Here is an 18,969-nt window from a genome sequence, read left to right on the forward strand (position 1 = left end):
CCAACCTTCTGCTAAATCTGAATTTCTGGTTTTGAATTTAAGAATATTGAATTTGATGTTCTTTGTTTTTACAAATTAGGTGCATGCAGTCTGTGAATTCAGAACACAAAAAAAATGCGTCTATAAAAAAAAAATGCAGCCATAAAAAATTCTGTTGTCTTACATTTCAGATGTTATGCATTCAAATAAAGAAATTCAAATTTAAGTTGAGAAATAAAAAATAAAAAAAATTAACAACATATAAAAAATCTGATTTATTAAATTACACTTTTTTGACACAATTCAAATTTAGATTGTTTTGGCAGATTATTAGCTCCATATAGGGTTAGAATGTGGTTTAGGTTTATGGTTAGTTGTTTGTAATTATGTGTAATTAATCGTAATTACTATAGTAAGTACATGGAGCATGTGTAACAAGGACACCCTAGAATAATGTTAATTTAAAGCACAACTTTGAATTTTAACAATCTAATAATAACAGCTGAACTATGATTAATAAATGCTGTATTATTAATAGTTCATGTTAGTAAATAAATACATTAACTAACATGAACTACTGGAACCTTATTGCAAAGCGTGACTCAAAATTTATGGCGTTCTGCTTTTTCTCATTCATAATGAGGTCAAGTGTGGTTAAATCTGTAGCTTGCATATACTGAATGCCTGGTTCGTTTGAACCGGAATACTTCCTTTCAAATGCTGTGGCTCTAATGGGAATGTTATCACAGGTTTTAATGAGAACAGATTGAAGTAATTTGTGTGGGAATAGTAGCACGTTTATGCAATCTGCTCATCCACACCTTTCTAAAACGACATACAACTGCAAATTCCCATTTCCATGTGTCAACTTTAGACTCTGTCTCACACACAAATTGATACACCTTTCTCCATGAAGCACATTGTAAAAACACTCCAAAAAAAAGGTCTGTAGTTCCATTAAAATATGCAGGATATTGAATGTTTTGAGTGATTTATCAGTGGGTGTTATTTAAAAGGAATAAAAAGTCAAATCTAACACTTGTCAAATGTCAATTGTAATAATTTCCAACTCTGTGAGTGCAGGAGAAGCAATTTGGAACACTTAGATTTTTACATGGTACAATACATAACACAATTCAAATGATTCTCAATAGAAACCAAGACCTACCTAGTAGTCAAAGCTGACACCAAGACTCTTTACAGAGGGATGTATTTTCCCAGGAAGCAGTGACAGATTGCCATTAGAATCAGAACCTTTTTGCCAAAAACAATGAATTCACACTCGTCTTCATTCAGTTGGAGAAAGTTATTTGCTAACCAACATTTCACATCAGCCAAACAATTAATCAAAGCCTGAAGGGAGGATTGATCCCTAGATTTTATAGGGAAGTAGATTTGAGAGTCATCAGCATATAGATGGCATTTTATGCTTTTCAAAAAATTTTCTTAACGGAAGTAAGTAAAGGGAAAACAAAACAGGATTGAGCCCTGCGGAACCCTACACATTAATTGAATGACAGATGAAGAAGAGTTTCCCAAACTAACTGAGATAGTTCTATCCTTCAGATCTGAGGAGAACCAATCCAAGGCCAGACCCTGGATGCCAGCGTGTTCTCTAAGCAGTGAGATCCAACAGTACAAGAACAACAAAGCTACCTGAATCAACCTCGAATGAAATATCGTTTAAGACCCTCAATAGAACATCCAAATGTATTGGATTGACTTTCATTGAAAGTCAATACATATATGCATACATACATACATACATACATACATACAAAGGTAATCTTTGTGTGTTTTTTTATATGAGAAATGAAAGAGGTGTAGCAAACAAAACACACACACACACACAAACATATGCATGTGAAGTGAAAAGTCATATTTAATAGACCAAGAACATTTTCACAGTATTTCCTACAGTCTAATAGTTTTTATTCTGGAGAAAGTCTTAGGCTATTTATTTTAGACTGGCTGGAGTAAAAGCAGATTACATAGGCCTAATATGTCAATACAATAAGCCCCCTAAGAGTTTCTTTATGTCAACCAAGCATTTGTCACTCAAAAGCATCTTGCTATAGCTACTTAATTTATAATGTAGCCAAATGATTTCTTGAAAGCTTTCTTGCTGTATAAGTGGTTTATTTTGTCATTCTTTTATCATTTACCAATGTTGATTATACAGATTTATATTTTAAATACACCATTTTAAGTAATGAGCTGTTCATTTTCTCTGATTCTGACCATCTTTTTGTAAAAACAGTGATATTTCAATTGAATCCACTCCCACATAAAAAAAAATACCTTGTAAAAATAATGTTTTTGAACCATATAAAAAAAAAAATAGCTTATTTAAATTCTGTAGTTGCTCTTGTATCACAACAACTATACACATAACCAGGGCCAGACGGAATCTGCGGACGTTATTTGCCATTTCTGCGGAGAATTTTGGTAAAAATCTGCGAATTTCTGCGGAATTATTTTGGTAGTATCCAGCGGAGTATCATAACTAAAACCTTAATATATTAAATAAAAAGTAAAAAATTACTGAATAAAAACTGAATAAATTCAGATTTACACATTTACTCAAGTAAATAAACAGAATTAATAATGGGCTAAAAATCTGCGGAATTCCGCGGAAAATCTGCAAAATTCTGCGCGCGCAGATTCCGTGTGGGCCTGCACATTATCCTCCATCCCAATATTGAAAAAACACTATAATATATACTCTAAATCACCATAGTATTTTTTCATGAGGTCATTCGTCCGTGATAGAAAATGCGAAAGTGATCTCCACCACTGGTGACGTTTCCAGGCAGCAAAGCAGCGATATTCTGGAAGTGTCCGACTTCTGATGTAATTTTTGAGCCCTCCTCTTACTGCAGCCGCCTGCTCTCGTTTACATTGCAGTCAAGGCAAGGTGCACCTCAAATGAGCCTATGGCTGATGGAACATACTACCCGGCCGTTAAAAAAGGACGCTCTATACAGTATGAATGTGAAAATTATGAATGGAATTCGGACGTACTACATCCGCCTGTTTGTCATGGTCATGTGACCTACCTGCGTCAGTTGCGTTGCCTCACTTCCATACATGAATTCTCTAACGGGGCATTATGGGATAGTGCAGCGTGCATGGGATGCACACTCCAGAATCTCGCCGGAAGTAGTAAGTCATCTGGTAACTTCTCGCCTACTGATTTTCGAATTCTTTGAATTCAGACATACTCGGCTCGCCTACTGATTTTAGCGTACTATATAGTATGGAAGTATGCGGTTTCAAACACAGCCTCTATTTTAGTTCCAACCCAAATTAAACACACCTGAACCAGCTAATCAAGCTCTTTCTACGTATACCAGAAACTTCCAGGCAGGTGTGTTGAAGCAAGTTGGAGCTAAACTGTGAAGGACAGCGGCCCTCCAGAACCAAATTTGGACATCACTATATTAAATATTCGAAATGTAAAGTGAAACCGTTTGTGAATCATTTATGGGTGATTTTTGCTGTTTAATTATGAAGCATTTACTAGTGTTTCTCTGTTTTGTTGTCAGCCTGTGACATGAACGTTCATAAGCAGTGTGTGATGAATGTGCCAAGTCTGTGCGGGACAGACCACACTGAGCGCAGAGGACGAATCTTCATGAAGATCGAGGTCAGCGGAGACAGACTTCATGTCACAGGTCAGAAAACTGCACGCACTGGGGAAATCCCCAAAATAGCCATTTCTGTTAAAGATATAATAATAATATCACCCTGTATGGGTTTATTTACTCACATTATATGGATGATTATCAAATTAAATTCCATTCGTCTGCATGAGATGAAATTTCACCATAGCTATTTTCTAAATACAGTCTTTTGTACTCTTAATTCCACCAAATTGGCTTGACTAAACTTGTGTTGGCACCAGCATGACAGCTAACAAAATTGTATCACACAGCAGGAAGAAGGTCACAAATGGTGACTATTTATCTGCAGTCGAAAGCTTTTTATAGTTTGATAAAAGCTTTAAAGTTTCTGATTGTTATATAATGCGATACAGTGATGACTGAGAGATGTGCAAATTACAAATAAATCCAGCATTTCAGCAAAGTTTTGATCATGTTCATAATTTGGACACAACAGGTTCTATGGGTTTAACCCTTATGTACTGTTGGGGATGTTTTCATCTACTCTGGGGTGATTTTGAGTCTTAAAGGTTCAGGACACCCTGGAGAACTTTTTTTTTTATATTAACAGATGTGTGTGTTGAGCATCAGTTAAGACAACGTTAGCACCTGTCAGCTTTAATTGTGGGGAAAACTGGATAATTTTGAGCTTTTGTCAGCTAATTTCAGCTTCCGGGTTTAAAATGATTTTTGGGGCGGGATCAAAATCGGCGACGTAGCGCAGCACTGCAAGTGCAATGATGACGCGTCGGTTTCTCATTATTATTCATAGCAGAGTTTTCTTATCCTATGAGAAGAGCCGGCTGCTTAATTATTCATGAGACCTGCCAGAGTCAAGCCCGAGCTGTGAGACACGTCACGGACCCAAGCACAGTATTTAGCCGTTCATGAAGGCTCGTATGTGTTTGTTTGCATGATCCACGGGGTTTGTTGCATGTTTTCCCCCGCGATCTTATCAGGGCCGATCATACAGCAAAGCTGTGTGAGTGCTGCAAGCATTTTTGTCAGGAGAGCAGCACGAGAATTAGAGAATGGCGGACACTGTCTTTCATCAGGAGTTCATTCACATTCAGACACATCGCCGTGCTGCTGTGTTTGCCTAAATTCTCCAGATTACCAGCAGGGCTAATGGTTAAAATAGACAGGTCAGGAGACCTGCTGCATACGGGGTCTGCTGGATACTGGGATTGAGGGAGAAGTCCCCATTTATACGGTTTACATGAACATACTTATCTTTATAATTATATGAATTGTGGTTATGTGTGTATGAAATTACGAATAACAAATGTAGCAGGACATTAAATCACTATTTATTTATTTGCATTTTAACTTTGTAAACTATAAACTCATGCGTCTCATGGTTTGTCTCATTTTGTGAGCTAGCTTTGTTCACTCCCCTTCTCCCCTGCTGGCCACGCCCACTCCTGCCCGATGCTCGCGGAGCTCCACGCCCATTAATCATGCATCTTTTGAAAAAATTCTGAAGTAGACTTTAACCGAAAGTGGGGGGTGTCATGGCCCTTTAATTTGGCCATACCCCTTTCTTTGTTTCAGCTAGCAGAATGTGTTTTGGTGATCTTAATTTGACACATATTTTGAGAAAATGCTTTGAATGAAAAAAACTAAACAAAAAAACTTTGAAGCCAATTTTAAAAAACAATACACTCTGGGCAAATTTACTGCCCTTTTGTAATGTTCGGGATGAAAACGTCCACTAAATTCAACTGCTTAAAAATGCATCAGATTTATATACATATACATATATATATATATATATATATATATATATATATATATATATATATATATATATTTATTTATTTTTATTTTATTTTTTTTTGCATAAATCTGTTAATCAACCTCAGTCCTGATCAAAACTACTAAATTGCTTAGAAAATTACAGGATTTTAACTCTTTAATTGCCAAATTCATAAATTATATCACTGATTTTGTGAAAAAGATGACACATTTCAATGTAAAAAAGTAGTTGTGGACTGTATTTTTACATTTGAAACAACATTGCCTTTGATGCATTGTTTTTGATTTATTTTCATTTTGTCTCCCTAATTTACAGTTAATAGCTGTTTTTGCCCCATTGACTGCCATTATAACCACTTTTTCTTGATTACAAAACCTTGTAATCCTACAAAAACCTACAAAACTTGATTGCTGGTGGTTTTCCATGTTGGGATGAGGTCAAATTTGTAATGTTTACTGTTGATCAGTGCTTAATTTGTGAATTGCGAGGTCCCGGCATGTTGCGAGGTCCCAGAATGTTACCCGAGGATGTAGAGGTGTCTTGGATGTAATTGAAGAGCAGGGTATGGGGGTTTGTTGCGGACAAAAGTAAAGAGGGTTAAGGAGTTGCGTCATATTCTGTCTCTGAGGCTCTCCGTGCCCTGTTATTCAAACGAATAAGGAATTATGGATTAGATCAACTGGTCTCTGAACACAATTAACACCATCTTCTTGACGAGAAGTTTGGGCTTGGGAGAGCCCACTTGTCCTGCCGGGACGTTTGCAGCTGGATAAATGATAGACGGGTGGGAGAAATGGTGCATTGTGTGCCTGGCTGCTCTGTCCTTGGAGGATATTGAAGATATCTATCTATTCAGAACTTTGATAACAGGGTTTCTGCTGATGGACATATGCGGGGCCCTGGGGAAATGACGATTGATGAAAGTGGTCAGTGCTGCTCAAAACCCCACCAAGCTAGCCGACTTGATAGAAACGGTGGTGAGCAGGGTTGCTACTAAACAGACTATGATCTTAGACCACAAATTGGAAAACATCGGGGTGAAACTAGCAGCTTTGCAACAAGATTTGTCCAGACCTGGAGACGAGTGACGGACATTAAATATCTGTGAAATTGGCAGATATCGACCTAAATTTGAAATCCTTTTCTTCTCTATCGGCTTCCCTGTGTTTTCTGGCTTCAGCTGGAGAAAAACAACTTCTCCCGGATAGCAAGATTAGGAGACGCTCTGAAACTCCTGCTCCCTGTCAAGGATACCTGTTGGACTCTACAGGCTTATACACACACATACACAGCTACAGATAGACAATCACCACCTAGCCCCTCATCCCACGCCTTCGTGTGCTTTTACCCACTGGAGGAGGTAGGTGGGTCTGTGACCAGCGCTTTTTAGCTGCAGGACTGGATGCCCGCCCTCTCTTATTGCAATGTTATGTCTATGTGTTTATGTGCTTGACTGCCGGGTTTTTTTTCTCCCTGATCTCACACTGCACCAATTCAAGAGCAAGGTGAGAGGGAGTTTTTTTTCCACCTCCCTCTCCTGAAATGTATCTTACTTCCTTTTTCTAAATGCTACCTCCTGTTGACCTGTATTCCCCTGAAATGTGATGTATAGATAGATAGATAGATAGACAGACAGACAGACAGACAGACAGACAGACAGACAGACAGACAGACAGACAGACAGACAGACAGACAGATAGATAGATAGATAGATAGATAGATAGATAGATAGATAGATAGATAGATACATAGATAGACAGATAAATAGATAGACAGACAGACAGACAGACAGACAGACTAATTGATTGATTGATTGATTGATTGATTGATTGATTGATTGATTTGGAGTATAACAGCAAATTAAAGTCTGTGTCTGTGTCTAAGAGTGTGAGAGTGACCTTTGCTAAATCAAAATATGCATCTCAGCTTTCAGAACTACACGGAGTAAACAAAAACAAGACTGTGTATTTATGCAGCATCAAATGAGCTTATAATTGAAATCAATGTGGCAAAAACAGCCACCAAAAATGAAAATCTAACAGTGCATCAAACCAATGTTGTTACTAATCATTCACATGTCCAAGACCGTGATAAAAGGTAAAAACAATCCAGTCCACAACTAATTTTTTATATTGAAAATATATCATTTTGTGTGTGTGTTTTTAACCATTTCAGTGACATCATTTGTGAACTTAGAAATAAAAGAGTTAAAATCCTGTAATTTTCTAAACAATTTAGTAGTTTTGATCAGAACTGAGGTTGATTAACAATTACCCAAATAAATTTAAATACAAAATATTTATCAAATGCATTTTTACAGCAGTTTAATGCAGGGGATGTTTTCATCCCTAACATAACAAAAGGCTAGTACATTTGAACACTACACAAGGGTTGAAACCCAAATACTTAAGTTTATGTCAAACTAAAGGGTCCACGTCATTATAATAATAACTGACTTAATATGTTGCTATTTTTATCTGTTTGCATGATCCTTAGAAATCCGCATTAGTCTTATTACTCAGATTTTATAATACTTTGATGATGTTTTTCCACAAACTGACAGCTAAAATTAAGCTGCCATGACCGACCATGTGTTTAGGGTTGAGTGGGTTTAGTGTGTGTGTGTGTGTGTGTGTGTGTGTGTGTGTGTGTGTGGTCTTTGTATTTCTCGTGTTATATGGACCAAATGTCTTTTCAAGTAGCAAGATCAGTCATTGTTGACCTTGTTGGGATGTGTTTTGGTCTCCATGAGGAAGACGGCTCATAAATCCCACAGATTGAAGTATTTTGAAAATGTAGAAATGCAGAATGTTTCCTGTGAGAGTTGAGTTTGGGGGTAGGGCTTGGGTAGGACGATGGAATATGCAGACTGTACATTATAAAGATCATTATGGATATGTGAAGTCCCCATAAAGCACAAAAACATGGGTCTCAGGCCCCGTTTACACTAATGCGTTTTAGTTTGAAAACGCATAAGTTTTGCTACGGTTACGCCAACCGTCCACACTACGCCGGAGTTCTCGAGCGCCGAAAACGGAGCTTTTTGAAAACGCTGGAAAGGCCGTTTTCATTCTAAAACGCTGCTGCTCCGTCTCAGTGTGGATGGGGAAAGACGGATACATCTGAAAACGGAGGCGGGGCTGCAAACGTTCGCCTATCTGATTGGGGCTTTTCCTGAATATTAAGTAGCCCACACACAGTTTAGTCTCGCATCCTCTTCTTGTAAGTTAAGACTTCGCAAGTTTGATCAAGACTGCTGTCTCTTTTCTCAGTTTGATATGGAAAACATACAGAGGACACGGGTAAATCTTCAAAGGGAACAGTGTACTTTATAACTTCATTCACATCACCTTGGCTACGTTGTTTCACTTTCTCAACAATAAAATGTAAACATGATTTAAGGAACTGCCTATTTTCTTTTTAATATTAGCAACTTAACAGACAGCAGAAATGTTGAAGCGCCGTGCTGAATATATGCCTATAAGAACTGCCTCCTTTCAATTTCAGTGAAAATACGAAACGCACCCTCTCTTTTGCTGAATATCAGTTTTAATAATCGATAATTATAAAAGTATAACATACAATAAGTTTATACATTGTAGGAAATAAAGGCAAGCGATCAGTCAATGTACCTGGATTAATCATTAACTTATCTTTGCGCTTAACCAAAACATGTTACCCGTGAACAAGTAACTTAATAGATTCCAATGATCAAAGTCAGGGAATATGTCGTTAGATAAAGACAACAACATGAATGAAATATCACGTTTAGCAAATATAGGGAGATTAGATCCAGCGGGAGATGCTTGATGAGCAGTCCGACAAGCAGAGCTCTCATCTGGGTAGAAATGCTGGAGCGCTTGCCCGAGAGTGTGTGTGTGGTCACGTGATGTGCGTTTTCAGCGTTTTGGTGTGGACGGAGAGCTGTTCAGAAACGCTGGTTAAAACGCGAGTGTGGACGCGGATCGTTTTCATTCTACAACGCCGTTTTAAAACTAAAACGCACTAGTGTAAACGGGGTCTCAAACTCAATTCCTGGAGGGCCGCAGCTCTGCACAGTTTTACTCCAACTCTAATCAAACACAGCTGGTCCAACTAATCAAGGTGTTGGAGACTCTTTTGAACAGCTTGATTATTTGGATTAGATGTGTTTGATTAGGGTTGGAGCAAAACTGTGCAGGGTTGCGTCTCACACTCAGTTCCTGGAGGGCAGCATGACAAAAACCTATTGTGTGTGTGTGTATAGGGGAGCTTGGGGCTCAAAGTAACACAGGGTTAAATGTAACACTGAGTTTTAAGGTATTTGCTCAGGGTTAACCATAGCATGCTTCTGTAACTTTCCCCACAATGTCAACATACGTCTTCCTGACAGTTATTGAAAAAGTTAAACCATTTTTGCAGCATAAAAGTTTTTTTTTTTTATAATAGTAATTTTTTTAAGTGAAAGTATGAACTTATATCTTATATTGTTGTGATCACCGTCTTCTAGGCTAAAAGATGAAAAACAAAACAGTGACTGCTACCCAGTTTTGAGGAAAATATGACACTGCGGGGTTAGTTGTGACAGGGTGTTACAACTAAGCCGCACACCGTTGGACACCAGTTAAACTAACATAATATATATATATATATATATAAAAAATATTTTACATTAAAAAACATTTTATTATAAAAAGTTAACTAACATTACACTCAAAATTAATATATATATATATATATATATATATATATATATATATATATATATATATATATATATATATATATAAATAAATAAATAAATAAATATATATATATATATTTACATATATATATATATATATATATTTATATATATATATATATATATATATATATATATATATATATATATATATATTTATTTATTTATTTATTTATTTATATATATATATATATATATATATATATATATATATATATATATATATATATATATATATATATATATATATATATATTAATTTTGAGTGTAATGTTAGTTAACTTTTTATAATAAAATGTTTTTTAATGTAAAATATTTTTTATAGAAAAAAATGCTAATAATCCAAATAAATGCATTATATAATAATTGATAAATGGATTATAATAGATTCAAATGTGTCATTCAGAAAAATACCTAAACCCAGGGCGTAGAACTCTGAGCGGTGTTTGGCCCTAATGAACGTTTAACTGAAGAGTATGGGAACAGATATAAATCAAAACTCTAAATTAAGTCATAAATGATGAATGTGTTTTTCTTACTTGTGTCTTTAATCTAGTTTTGAACTCGGAGAGTGTGTCTGAGCCTCGCACATTATCAGGAAGGCTATTCCAGAGTTTAGGAGCCATAAATGAGAAGGCTCAACCTCCTTTAGTAGACTTTGCTATTTTGGGTAGCACCAGAATGCCTGAGTTTTGAGATCTTAAAGAGTGGGTTGGATTGTAGCGAGACAGGAGGTTAGTTAGATATATTTTTTATCATACAGTTAAGTGTTATACATATTTAATAACTGTAAAGTGTTTTTCTTGCCTTTAATCTAGTTTTGAACTAATAGAGTGTGTCTGAGCCTCGCACATTATCAGGAAGGCTATTCCAGAGTTTAGGAGCCATAAATGAGAAGGCTCAACCTCCTTTAGTAGACTTTGCTATTTTGGGTAGCACCAGAATTCCTGAGTTTTGAGATCTTGAAGAGTGGGTCGGATTGTAGCGAGACAGGAGGTTAGTTAGATATATTTTTATCATACAGTTAAGTGTTATATATATTTAAAAACAGTAAAGTGTTTTTCTTGTCTTTAATCTAGTTTTGAACTGATAGAGTGTGTCTGAGCCTCGCACATTATCAGGAAGTCTATCCCAGAGTTTAGAAGCCATAAATGAGAAGGCTTGTCCTCCTTTAGTAGACTTTGCTATTCAGGGTACTACCAGAAGTCCTAAGTTTTGAGATTGTGTCTCAAAACACAAATGTGGAAGTGTGGAAATGTGTCATTCAGAAAAATACGCAAACCCAGGGCGTAGAGCGGTGTTTGGACCTAATGAACGTTTAACTGAAGAGTATGGGAACAGATATGAATCAAAACTCTAAATTAAGTCATAAATGATGAATGTGATTCGTTTTACAATTAGAAATAGAGTCTAAATTTTAGGATCACTTAAATTGGAGTCAGATTAAATTTGCAGCTAAAAAAAACGAATATAAATAAATTCTAATAAATAACAAAATTCTTTTCAGAAGCACTAGAAAAGGCTAACATGCATTTAACCTTCGACCATGCTGTTAGTTTCGTCATTAGGCTAATAGATGGACTTCTACACATTTTACAGCACGAGTCCAGCATTTGGGTTGTGTTTGGGTGTTCTGGTAGTGTAAGACCATATAATAAGCACTTTTGCAGTATGAAATATATTACATCTACGGAGATGTGTGTGCACGTGTCTGCACGCATATATGTGTGTGTGTGTTTTTGGAGGACTCAGGGTCGCAGCAGGACACAGGCAGGCAGCAGGTATGAGGGAGCTTAAGTGCCAGATGTCTGCCCTGATGCTTGCAGTAGTGGTGATGGGGTTTGTGTGGGTGAGGGTCATGTGTGCCAGCCTGTGGCCGCTCCAGTGAACACATTCCTGTGAGCTGCCGCCACCTCTTCCCTACTGAGCGAGTATCATCTCTGCTGCTCACACGCGCACACACACATGGCTGGAGATGTGCTCTGGTCTGCAGATAATTATACGTGTGGAGATTTTATTGTGATTCCCGTTTAGGAAGTCCTGCCGTTATTAAAAGTCATAAATAGTGGTTATAGTGGAGGAGGCCGCATTTATTGCACTGCTGCATTTTATTTTCTCCATAATGTGCACTTGATGGTGTAAGCCAGGGTTACTTTTACCACACTAAGCCACACTTTAGTCTCTATATTTACTCTTACACTTTCATTTCAAAAAAATGAAAATTCTGTCATTTCCTATTCACTCTTTAAACTTAAATTCAACATTTCCTATGTTGTTCCATTCCCACAGCACTGTTCGCTTGATTTCTAACTCCTCTTTGGAAAATCTAGGAAACTTATAAAAGTTTAAATAACCGAGGTCTACTGTATTCCAGGCAATCTGAGCTGTCTTTTTTAAAGTAAGTGCAAAGAAAGTCAAAATAGTCTGTTTTTGTTATACAGATACTGTAAGTGGGGCGAGGCAGTGGCGCAGTAGGTAGTGCTGTCGCCTCACAGCAAGAAGGTCGCTGGTTTGAGCCTCGGCTCAGTTGGCGTTCCTGTGTGAAGTTTGCATGTTCTCCCTGCGTTCGCGTGGGTTTCCTCCGGGTGCTCCGGTTTCCCCCACAGTACAAAGACATGTGGTACAGGTGAATTGGGTAGGCTACATTGTCCGTAGTGTATGAGTGTGTGTGGGAATGTGTGTGTGGATGTTTCCCAGAGGGTTGCAGCTGGAAGGGCATCCGCGGCGTAAAAACTTGCTGGATAAGTTGGCTATTCATTCCGCTGTGGCGACCCCGGATTAATAAAGGGACTAAGCCGACAAGAAAATGAATGATACTGTAAGTGTTGCACATCCAGTATTTAAATACTGTAACGTGTTTTTCTTGTCTTTAATTTTGTTTTGAGCTGAAAGAGTGTGTCTGAGCCTCGCACATTACTAGGAAGGCAGAGTTTAGGAGCCATAAATGAAAAGGCTTGGCCTCCTTTAGTAGACTTTGCTATTCTGGGTACTACCACAAGCCCTGAGTTTTGAGAGTGGGTTGGATTGTAGCGAGACAGAAGCTTGATTATATATTTGCCAAACAGTTTAGTGTTATACTTATTTAAAACTGTGAAGTGTTTTTCTTACTTGTGCTTTTAATGTAGTTTTGAACTCAGAGAGTGTGTCTGAGACTCGCACATTATCAGAAAGGCTATTCCAGAGTTTAGGAGCCATAAATGAGAAGGCCCAACCTCCTTTAGTAGACTTTGCTAATCTGGGTAGCACCAGAATCCCTGAGTTTTGAGATCTTAAAGAGTGGGTTGGATTGTAGCGAGACAGACGGTTGGTTAGGTAGATTTCTATCATACAATTAAGTGTTATACATATTTAAAACTGTGAAGTGTTTTTCTTACTTGTGCCTTTGATCTACTTTTGAACTGATAGAGTTTGTCTGAGCCTCGCACATTATCAGGAAGGCTATTCTAGAGTTTAGGAGCCATAAATGAGAAGGCTCGACCTCCTTAAGTAGACTTTGCTAATCTGGGTAGCACCAGAATCCCTGAGTTTTGAGATCTTAAAGAGTGGGTTGGATTGTAGCGAGACAGACGGTTGGTTAGGTAGATTTCTATCATACAGTTAAGTGTTATACATATTTAAAACTGTAAAGTGTTTTTCTTACTTGTGCCTTTAATCTACTTTTGAACTGATAGAGTTTGTCTGAGCCTCGCACATTATCAGGAAGGCTATTCCAGAGTTTAGGAGCCATAAATGAAAAGGCTCGACCTCCTTAAGTTGACTTTGTTAATCTGGGTAGCAGCAGAATGCCTGAGTTTTGAGATCTTAAAGAGCCGGTCGGATTGTAGCAAGACAGACGGTTGGTTAGGTAGATTTCTATCATACAGTTAAGTGTTATACATATTTAAAAACTGTAAAGTGTTTTTCTTGCCTTTAATCTAGTTTTGAACTGAATGAGTGTCTGAGCCTCACACATTATCAGGAAGGCTATCCCAGAGTTCAGGAGCCATAAATAAGAAGGCTCGACCTCCTTTAGTAGACTTTGCTATTCTGGGTAATACCAGAAGTTCTAAGTTTTGAGATCTTAAAGAGCGGGTTGGATTGTAGCGAGGCAGAAGGTTGATTTGATAGATTTTTATCATACAGTTAACTGGTATACATATTTACTTTACAGTGTATATGTTACTTTTGTCCACCCATATTAAAAATAAAATGTTGTGTTTTTTTTTTTGTTAAATAATACACTTAGAAGTTGACTGTCTGTCATTACTTTTTGTCATTGAAGCATAAGTCTGCTGAAAGCTTATGTCTGCTTTTAAATGAACTCAATTGTAACAAATGTTTTCACTTTATTGAATATGTTGGAAAGCAAGGAGATGCACAATTTTTGTAATTTAACGCATATTAGTGTTGACCTCCTGCTGCATATTCATATTCAAAAAAGCACAGTCAATCAAACAAAGAGTGTGACGTTGTTATGCCAAACGTTGAAGAACGACTTGAAGAACAGAAATAACCCAGACATTGCCCCAGTGAAAGTTCAGTGTCTTCATATTTGATCGATTTATCTGCTTTTATCATCTTTCATCTATCCGTTTCATCTATCCATTTCTATCATTCATTTCTATGATCGCATACCCCAAGAGCCCCCTTTGGCATTTCTCAAGAGGTTTAAACACAATTGCATAAACTGATGCTGTTGCTTTAGATGCGAGACTATTGATAAAATATCTCGTGTTTTCAGAAGGGAATCGTTCCTGTTTGCCCATTTCATGTTCTGTGGAAACATTTGTAGGAAAGGTTGAAGCTCAGTTTGTAACTCAGCTCTCCAGTGGGTTAAAACACAACAAAACAGCATACCACAAACAAAACCAATATATAGTAGCAGAACAGACTGAGGGACTGCAATGCAAACAACAAGAGAGACAAATAAATCATTCATTCATTTTCTTTTTGGCTTAGTCCCTTTATTCATCAGGGGTCACTACAGTGGAATGAACTGCCAACTTATCCATCATATGTTTTACACAGAGGATGGCCTTCCAGTTGCAACCCAGTTCTAGGAAACACCCATACACTTTTACATTCACACTTATACACACTATTCAGTTTATTCAATTCACCTATAGATTGTCTTTGGACTGTGGGGGAAACCGGAGCACCCGGAGAAAACACATGCCAACACGGGTAAAACATGCAAACTTAAAGCGGTTAATTTGGCTGTCCTGCTAAGATTATTTTATAATATTAATAAAATTGTGAGTTTTCTGAAAAAAAAAGAGCCATATTCCAATATGTCCTGAGCCATCCCTGCTAATACATCTCTGGTCTCTTTTAAATGTGCCTAAAGTTCCTTCATGATTTAATTTCATAAATAAGCCATCCTTCCTGAGAAACACCTTTATCATTTATTAATAAACAGGAGCATGAAGGCTATGCTCAATCAACACCATTTGCTTTTCATTTAAAAGTCATAGAGCTTTCATGTTCGGTTTGTGTCACTGTTTCATTCGGCTTCTGCTGTGGTTGTGAAAGCACTCCGTAGGCCTCAACTTCTGGAGTCTGTTTGTCTTTATTGAGGGTTTTATTATGTAACCTCCGCCGCTGGCTTCAGCTTAGTGTGTTGGTGGTCTTTATCAGCACTTCCCTCATGGAGCTCATTCGTAACGCAGGGCTCATGTGTTGTTGTAAGTCCTACTGCGGGTCTTGCCTGAGGTGCATCAGTCTCTCAGGATTCTGAAGACTGTGGAAACTGCCCACAAGTCCACACCGAGAATGGAAATGTCTTAGTTATTATTGAAAGCGATGACTGTGGGTGATATTATTTATTTTTTTGCTTCCAGTTGGGATTTACTCACTTTTAGTGTGGTTTTATGCGACTCGTTTTGTTCTCACTGCCATTAGATCAGGCCTGTCCTGTGACCTGCTGCTGGTTCATGGTTCATAATGCCAGACCTGCTGGTCATGTGGTGCATGAGTCACACATATTGTGTGTTTTACCAAACGAAAAGATGAACTTGTGCATGTACTGCAAAAAAAAAAAAAAATTCCGTATATTTGATGTCTGTTTATATTCACCAGTTAGACCATACCTGCCAACACTCCCATTTTTCCCGGGAGTCTCCTCTATTTCAGACCCAACTCCCACCTACCTCCCATTTTGTTATTTCTCCCGGAAAACTCCTCCCGCCATCCCCCATCCTAAGCTTTTTGGTACAGTCTGTCGGCAACCTTGATATTGTATCCGATTGCATCGGCCATCAAAGCCTGGTCCATAGTCCAGAGTTTCTAACATCGCATTTCAGTTACTAACCCAGTTCTCAACTGTGTTATGTTTTTTTTAACTAGATATTTAAAAAAAAATGGGTCACACTTTATTTTGATGGTCTGTTTGTTGAATTTAAGCTACATTGCATCTACATGCCAACTAATTAAATTATAAGTAGACTGTTAGGTTGTAATTAGGGTTGAAGTTAGGCTTAGTGTCAGTTGACATGTACTTGCAAAGTTTCATAGTCAGTTGAAGGAGCAGTATCAGCAGATATTAAGCAGACAGTCTTCTAATACTCAAATAGACCATCAAAATAAAGTGTTACCAAAAAATGCAAAGCAAACTAATAGTACCGCAGATATCCAATAGTTTCAGAGTCTTTGAAAATGCTGGGGAAAAATGATTTGTGTTGTTTTTATTTTACTGCACTGATTGTGATCTCTAAATTTACTGTTTGATTAGATTGATACACAAGCTGGATTTACTGGTCAGATGTGCTAGTAGCATACCGAGGACAACTGCTGGTTAGAAGAGGGTAATGGCAGAAGAAAACCATAAACTAAAAATAAGCAGATTGGTATTGTTTGTGAATCCCGGGGAATGGCAGAGTTCGGATCCACATGCAGGTTTATTCAGGATGCCAGGCAAGCAATGGTCAATACGGGTGCAAACCGATGTATAAAGACTCGTGGTTGGCAAAAAGACAAACTAGACTAGGGTCAAAACACGAGAAAAACAAGACAAGGAAAACGCGTTGTAATGTCACTTTGCGTAAACAAGACTCGGCGATGGGAGCGAGTGTATGTGCTGCTTAAATAGTGTGTGTAATCAGTCTTTGACAATCCTCCAATGGCGCGAGTGTAATCAGTCAGAATGAGGAAGCATATGTGTGTGTGAGCGGTGTGCATGTATGAAAATGTAGTCCATGAATGGCGGATTTGTAGTCCATAGTGATTGTGCATGCAAACCAGCGATCTACGGAGTTACGATCGCTGGTGATCGTGACAGTTTCAACCCAGGCTCATTCTAAAAACGTTTCTGGAGACTGCGAAATACGTCCCGGGAGGTACGTATGGCTGCATTTCATTTTTTTAAGCGAACGCTACGGTTCCCTTTCGTGCTTGCCGGCTGATCGCTTACCTCCGTGTGGAGGGCTTTCCCGCTGCAGTCAGTTTGTCCGGTCAGCTCATCGTGTGCGTCAGCGGACTTCAGATGCAGAGAGGAGGAGTTGACAAAGGCGTCCGGGTTCGAGTCCGGGGAAGAGCGGTTCCAGAAACCAGGTAAAGCGAACGAGTTCATAACAGGGTGAGAACGCGGTGAAAACTGAAAAACAGATGAGGGTTTTTCTTTTTCTAGACGGCTTTTCTAAATTGTTGCTCGGGTTTAGGGAAGTGAGCGGGCGGGCGGGTCAATCGGTAAAACTGGTTGGGTTCAGGGAAGGAGGAGGGTGGGTCAGCCGATTGGCCGGTCGCGCAGTCAATCATTCGGTCAGTCAGACAGCGGCCTCTGGTGGGTTGATGCAACAACAGCGCGGGCACGAACGGCACTCGCGAGAGACGTTTGAGACACGAAAAAGCGCGCACTGCGCACGTACCTCCCGGGACGAATTTCACAGTCTCCAGAAACGTCCGCTGGACTATGATTTCAGAATGAGCCTCGGTTGGACAGTTTGCTGGCGTGGACACAAATATATTTAGCATTATAAACTTACAGTAATGTGAATGGTGTGGATGACCTTTAAAAATACATCCTGATGGCAATGGTTCTGTTATTGTAACATTTTGCCTAAAACAAGAAAAAAATACCTGCAAATGGGTTGACAAATTTTCTTGCTTTCGCTTTGAAATAAGATTATTTTACTTACCCCATTGGCCAATTATTTTGCTTATTTTAAGAAAAAACTCACTTAATTTCTGTGAATATGTTTTTATTTTTAAAAAAAATGCTTCTTGATTTTATAATTTTTAGGTATTTGGACTGGAAACAAGACAAAAACTAGGTACGAAAAGCATTTTTTGCAGTGACACTGGCAATCTTTTGTCCTGTGGACAATAGCTGAAATATTAAACTTTTGCAGATTGACAAATCCATTGCCATGAAGACAGAGCCTAAAATTTACAAGAGTACTGTAATTTATCAGTGACAATCACACTGTAAAAACTGTAAAATAAATAAATAAATAAAAAACTGTGAACTGAACAGTGTTTGCTTTAATAATACCATGCGCTGATTTCAAACCTGTGTAAATAGATATAATGGAAAATACCCTAGTGTGATTGAAGCTCAAAGACCAATATGACATCAAACATCTGGAATGTTCTTCAATGCGAAGGATCTAATGCATGTAGGCTCAGATAGCTGCGTGTGTAATTGAGTGTTTTGATGGAGAGATTCATGGCTGTTATTGCATGCGAGTTTGTTTATTCTGGGCAGAAGTCAGACGGAGGGATCTTGGCTGACCCTTGGTGTTTTGTGGATAAACAATGGGAAGAAACAAGCTCATTTGACTGCATTATCAGATTACCCAGCATGCCGAGCACTGGACATTTGGCCGTTATGTAAGAGCGCATCTGAATTTCTCAGGCTATTCGTGCGA

The 18,969-nt window shown here is 38.1% G+C and overlaps 1 protein-coding gene across 5 annotated transcripts in view; it reads left to right on the forward strand.

Annotated features, from left to right (window-relative positions):
• prkcab (protein kinase C, alpha, b) overlaps positions 1-18,969 on the forward strand; it is a 317,535-nt gene that overhangs the window by 217,677 nt on the left and 80,889 nt on the right. For all 5 annotated transcript variants that reach the window (XR_012401256.1, XR_012401258.1, XR_012401257.1 and 2 more), the window contains exon 5: positions 3,528-3,656. Coding sequence is in view for 2 of the 5 variants with exons in the window: in XM_009299810.4 (XP_009298085.1) it covers positions 3,528-3,656 (129 nt within the window). In the remaining 3 variants the exon portion in view is untranslated. The remainder of the gene's footprint in view (positions 1-3,527; positions 3,657-18,969) is intronic.

This window comes from Danio rerio, chromosome 3 (assembly GCF_049306965.1).
Source record: "Danio rerio strain Tuebingen ecotype United States chromosome 3, GRCz12tu, whole genome shotgun sequence".
NCBI lineage: Eukaryota > Metazoa > Chordata > Actinopteri > Cypriniformes > Danionidae > Danio > Danio rerio.